The sequence below is a fragment of the Tupaia chinensis genome, unplaced genomic scaffold, assembly GCF_000334495.1.
Source record: "Tupaia chinensis unplaced genomic scaffold, TupChi_1.0 Scaffold000231_1, whole genome shotgun sequence".
Taxonomy (NCBI): Eukaryota; Metazoa; Chordata; class Mammalia; order Scandentia; family Tupaiidae; genus Tupaia; species Tupaia belangeri.
The window spans coordinates 1,867,978-1,873,050 of record NW_006159706.1 but is presented as its reverse complement, the minus strand read 5'-3'; the positions used below and the strand labels follow the sequence as shown (position 1 = coordinate 1,873,050).

At 59.7% G+C, this 5,073-nt stretch overlaps 2 protein-coding genes across 2 annotated transcripts in view; both read right to left on the bottom strand.

The window, feature by feature from the left end:
* PRRT2 (proline rich transmembrane protein 2) overlaps positions 1 to 493 on the bottom strand; it is a 7,189-nt gene extending 6,696 nt beyond the window's left edge. Inside the window, exon 1 of the mRNA XM_027771730.1 lies at positions 325 to 493. The gene's annotated coding sequence lies outside the window, so the exon portion shown is untranslated. The remainder of the gene's footprint in view (positions 1 to 324) is intronic.
* A 1,753-nt stretch (positions 494 to 2,246) lies between these two features.
* Positions 2,247 to 5,073, bottom strand: MAZ (MYC associated zinc finger protein; the record flags this gene model as incomplete). The annotated part of the gene is given in 5 exon segments (XM_006148275.3): positions 2,247 to 2,283; positions 2,596 to 2,820; positions 3,603 to 3,774; positions 4,052 to 4,115; positions 4,514 to 5,073. Coding segments are annotated over 4 exon segments (999 nt in total), but the record flags the coding sequence as incomplete, so codon positions are not given.

The window sequence follows — 5,073 nt, the reverse complement described above, 5'->3', positions numbered from 1 at the left end:
CGGCGGCCGGAGCCGGGGAGGGAGCAAGTCAGCGAGGGAGGGAGGGAGGGAGGGAGGCGGCGGGTCTCCTCTCCTCTCCCCTCTCGTTTGCTTGTCCCCTCCTCTCCGGTCCCCTCCCCTACGCTCCGTGCAGAGCGCCGCCCCCGCCCCTTGCACGCCTCCGGCCCCTCCCGGCCAGCCCGAGGGAGCCACTAGTGCCGGGCCCCGCGTTACCCAGGCAACCAGCCCGGGGACCACTCGCGCCCCCTCCCTGCCCCTTCCCACGCGCACCTCCAGGCGGGGCGCCCCCTTCCTAAGTCCCTGGCCCCTCCCGCCAACGGTCACCTGTGATCCTGGTAGAGAGGGGTTTGGGAGAAACGGAGAGGGGTCTGCGAGGAGACCGGACCAGGGAGACAGGCAGGACCGGGTGGAGGAACCCCTAGGAGCAGGAAGAGGGGGAGATGGGGCAAAACTCCGGGAAGCTGCAGAGGACTAGGGTGGGGTTTCAAGAGAGGTATCCTGCAGAACAGGAAGGCTCCTACCCCCAGGGAAACAGGAGCAGCCCCAGGAAAACACGAGCAGTACTGGATACTGGGAGACTAAAGAAAGGGTCTCTGGGAAGGGCAGAGCAAGGATGGGAAAGGGGGTTCCAAGGGGCAAGACAGAAGATGCAGGAACAGCCTGGACCAGCAGGTGGCTGAGGCAGCAGAGCTGGTGTAAAGGCAGGTTAGAGACCATGCCAAGAATGAGGGGAGCCAGTGCAGTTTTCCCAGCCTTACTGTCCCCAGTCCTAGGGTTCAGCCCTCCAACCTCTGCAGCTCTATCATCTTTCAGGACCTTAAGGGTGTGGATGTATCTGGCCAAGGTCTGAGCAGCAGGCACCAGGTATGGATGGGAGAGCCCATTTTTGTCCAGCAGGCCTGGGTTTCTAACCATGGGCCTTTATTCTGGCCTCGTCCAATTTGGATATTCTCAGGCTTGGGAGTCCTGGAACATGCTCTCTACAGCCCTTGGAGCCTTGGCCCCACCCTAAACCTGTGCTACAGTCACTAGGGCTTCCCCCAGGGAGAGAAGAGCCAGAGCCACAGAGGGCAGAGCAAGGCTAGGACTCACACCAGGCCCAAGCAGCCCCCTGGTAGTGCAGACTGAGACCTTGAGGAGAGCAATTCAACCCAGAGTCAGAGACAGATTTTTATTTAAAATTTATTGTAATGGGGTCCGCGCAAAAGGAGGGGGTGGAGGGTGGGGAACATGCAGGGGACACAGGAACACGATGACATGGCCAGGGCCACAGCTTCTGTCGTGGGGAAGAGGGATGAAAAGAAAAGACCAGGGCTGGAGCTGGGGTGGAAGAGGGAAGGGGAAGACACTGTGGCAGCATTCCCCCCACCCCCAGGAAGCACCTCTAGTCCCTGGGTCCCCGCATTTACCCTGACCCCGTATGATTCCATCTCTTGTCCTGCCTCTGGCCCTAGTGGCTCCTTCTTTTACTCCCCCTGACTTTTTCCCCCCTGACAAATTTTCAAGTAGGATGATGTCCAGAGCCTGACCCCAAACGACCCTACCTTATGAAGACCCAACCTTTGCCTTCCCTGCTTCTGCCCCTAGTCAAATCTTTTTTTTTCCCTCTTGGGGACAGAATCTTCAATTCCCCTTCTTTCTCTCCTCCCCCCACCCCTGGGAAAACCAGAAAAAAAAGAAAAAAAAAGAAAAAAGAAAAAGAAAGCACCAACTCCCCAGGGAGGGGCAGCAGACAGTAGTGGGGGGAAGGACTGGAAGGAGGAGAGCAAGGACCACTGAGGACAGGTTCACAAATCCCTGGGAGGGCAGGGGATTACAGAGAGGAGAGGGAGTACGGGCAGTGGCTGCTCCTGTCCTGTCACCCCTGCCCACTGTCCAGGGGACTTCAACACAACTGAGGGGACAGGTGTGTGTGGGGTCAGGTCAGATAGGGAGAAGAGAGGAGCAGGAGAAACAAATCGTTAAAACCTAGTGAATTGCCCTAAGAAAACATTTTTTCCTCCTTTCCTTCTGGAGGCTCCTTGGTTGGTGGGGAAGCAGTGAGGAGTTGGTGGAAAAAGAGAGGGAGAGAGGAGACTGTACCAAGGGACTTTCCTCCACTCTTCCCTCTCCCCCCACCAACTTGGAGCTCACCAGGGCTGGGAGGGAAGTGGCTGAGAGCTCACAGGTACCCCCTCAGCCCCCGAGAGGGAGCCCACAGCTGTGGGAGGGGCTGCCAATGCCTTCCGCCGCTCCCTCCCCCTCCCCCCCCCGCCGCCGCCATTGGACAAACCTCACCAGTACCTGCACAGTGAGAAACACCACAGATCACAGCGCCATCTGAATGGCAAGAACTTTGTCCTTTACCCCAGACTCTGTTCAGACTACTTCCCCTGGGACACAGCCGCTGCTCACTTCCTATCTTGTTCCCAGAGGCTTTGGCCTGCATCCTTACCCAGACAGTTCTCCTGAAGGGCCCTCCCTGTCCCCAGAAGGCTCCCTGACCTGAGTGACAGACTGGCATCCCTGGCCTTCCTGAGATCCCCTAATGGGCCCCTTAAGTCCCCTTGTCCCACACTCCCCATCCCGCCTCCCCAGCCATGCCCCACGCCTTGCCTGGTGGGTGCGGGGGTCCCCCTCAGCAGGTGGGTTGTGGCTGGGGAGCATCTCCCGGGACAGGGGGGGCGGCCCCCCCAAGATGGGTCTGCATGTGGCCGGCCAGCTGGGCAGGGGTCTTGCAGTGCACGCTGCACAGCTTGCACAGGATGCGGTCAGCCCGCGGGGCCTGGAGCCCATGGTCCTTCACCGCGTGGATGCGAAGGTATGCTGCTGTGGTGAAGCCTATGGGGGGGGGTGGATTGGGATGGGGGATGGGGGTCAGCCAGATGGAGACCCCAGAGACAGGGTTGTTCTCCTAGGCTGGGGACACCCTCAGGTGGCCCTGTTCTCCTCCCACCACATCCTTAGTAGCCTAGGGCCAACTACTCTGCTGGGGGCTATGGGGGACAGCTCCTCTCTGAGCTCAGGGCCTGGTTTGAGTGGTGCCTGCTCCTCAGCCTTGGTACTTCAGCGCTCACTCCGTGCCTGGGAGATCTCTCCCAGGATGATGGGACACTGACTCCTAGCTACTTCAAGGGCTGAACCTCAGCAGAGACGGCTGTGTCCCCTCCCTCCAGTGCTCCCCCCACCCCCCAGTCTCAGCCCAGGTACTCAGGGAATAAGCGAGCCTGTTACCAAGCAGCCTTCTCTGCTCCGATGGCAGGGTGAGTGCACATTAGACCCTGGCGAGTATACTCCACTTGCCCCAGAAGCTGGAGACGAGAACTGGGCTGCACAACTGAAACCTCGCCTCTGACCCTTCAGAACTGGCTCTCTTGACTGTTCCTTCCCTTAGCAGCCGTGTCCCACTCTCATTCTCCCTGCACATGCCCAAGAGGCTGCACCCAGAAGGCTGATCTTTAAAGTAGATCATCTCCTCCATCCGTGACTTCTTAGAATTTAGTGACGTTCAGTTATCCCCAATGCTGCTTCATTTCCTTCCTAAAGGGTTCCAGGTGCCTCTGGAAGGGCCTCTGGCTCTGCCCACCCTGTGCCCAGCCCCCCCAGCATCCCTCAGCATGTACCTTTGTTGCAGAGCTCACAGACATGGTGAGGGCCCTGGCTGTGCACCTTCATGTGGTCCGAAATATAAGCCGAGCTCAGCATCTTGCCACACACGTGACATGGCACCTTCTCCTCGTGTCGTACTGTGTGCGCCCGGAGTCGATCCTTCGTAGCAAAAGCTGCCTCACATTTCTGGGGAGTGGGAGGGGCGTGGGGGGGTGTCACAGGAGAGTTAAAGCTTTGGGAAGTGGGGAGAGGGGAGCAAGAGGTTAAAGGAATTAGAGCCTTGGGGGTCTTTGATCTGTAGGAAATGGGGGTGAGATGATGAGGCCTTGAAGAGGGGATGAGAAAATGGAGTGAAAAGGCAAAAAGAAGAGAGAGAAAAAGGGGGTCTGAGAGGCTGAACTCAGACAGCTACAATGAGGATCAAAATCATGAGAACCAGGACAGGAGGCGGCGGACTTCCTACCTCACATTTGAAGGGCCGTTCTGTTGAGTGCACTTGTCTGACGTGACTGTTGAGGTGATCCGGCCTACGGACATGTTGGGTTGGGGTTAGGACGGAGGCCCTGGGGTTGAAGAGGTGTGCCCCAAATCTGACTAACTTTGCACAGCAGGCCTTGCCCCAAGTGCCCACGTTTACCCTGAGATCAAGGCTCCAGCCCTTCTGACGCAGGAAATCCCTCCCCTCAGACCAAGCTTCCTCCTCTCCTCCCACTGGAAGCGCAACTCCAACCCAAAGACCCACCTCCTTTGCAAAGTACCACCCCCTGCTCCCTGGTAACCAGGAGAGGCTTTCCTCCCTCCTCCCTGGGAGTGGCTCCCCTTCCCCTCAGAAGCAGCCTCCCTCCCCACCAGCCAAGGCCTGGCCACCTCGGTTGCCGTCCCTCCCTCCCCACCGGCCTGTGGGCGGCCGAGGCCCCGTGCACACCGGGAGAAGCTCTTGCCACAGTGGGAGCAGTTGTAGGGCTTGTGCACAGCGCCGTCATGTGAGCGCACGTGGTAGCTCATGCGGTCCTTGCGCTTGAAGCGCTGCTGGCACACCGGGCACTGGTAGGGCTTCTCGTCCGAGTGCGACAGCTTGTGTCGGTTCAGGTGGTAGACGTCGCGGAAGGCCTTGCCGCACATCTCGCAGGCGTGGTTCTTCCGGATGCGCTTTCCCGAGGCGGTCGTGGTCACCACGCCACCGGCGGCCACTGCGGCCGCGCCGCCGCCTGCACCCGCTTCTCTCCCTCCCCCGCCGGCTCCACTCAGCTGGGGCACGCTCAAGAGGCTCAGGGGCACCATGGTGGGCATCTTCATAGCACCCGAGGGGACGCGGCCGGCCTTGGCTCCCGTGTGGATGGCTTCGTGCCTCCGGAGATTGTAGCCGTTCTTGAACTCCTTGGCGCACAGGGCACAGATATAGGGCCCCTTGCTCTTTGTCTTCTTCTCCAAGGCAGACGCGACAGGGGCCACGGCGACCGTCGAGGTTGGGGCTACGACGGCGGT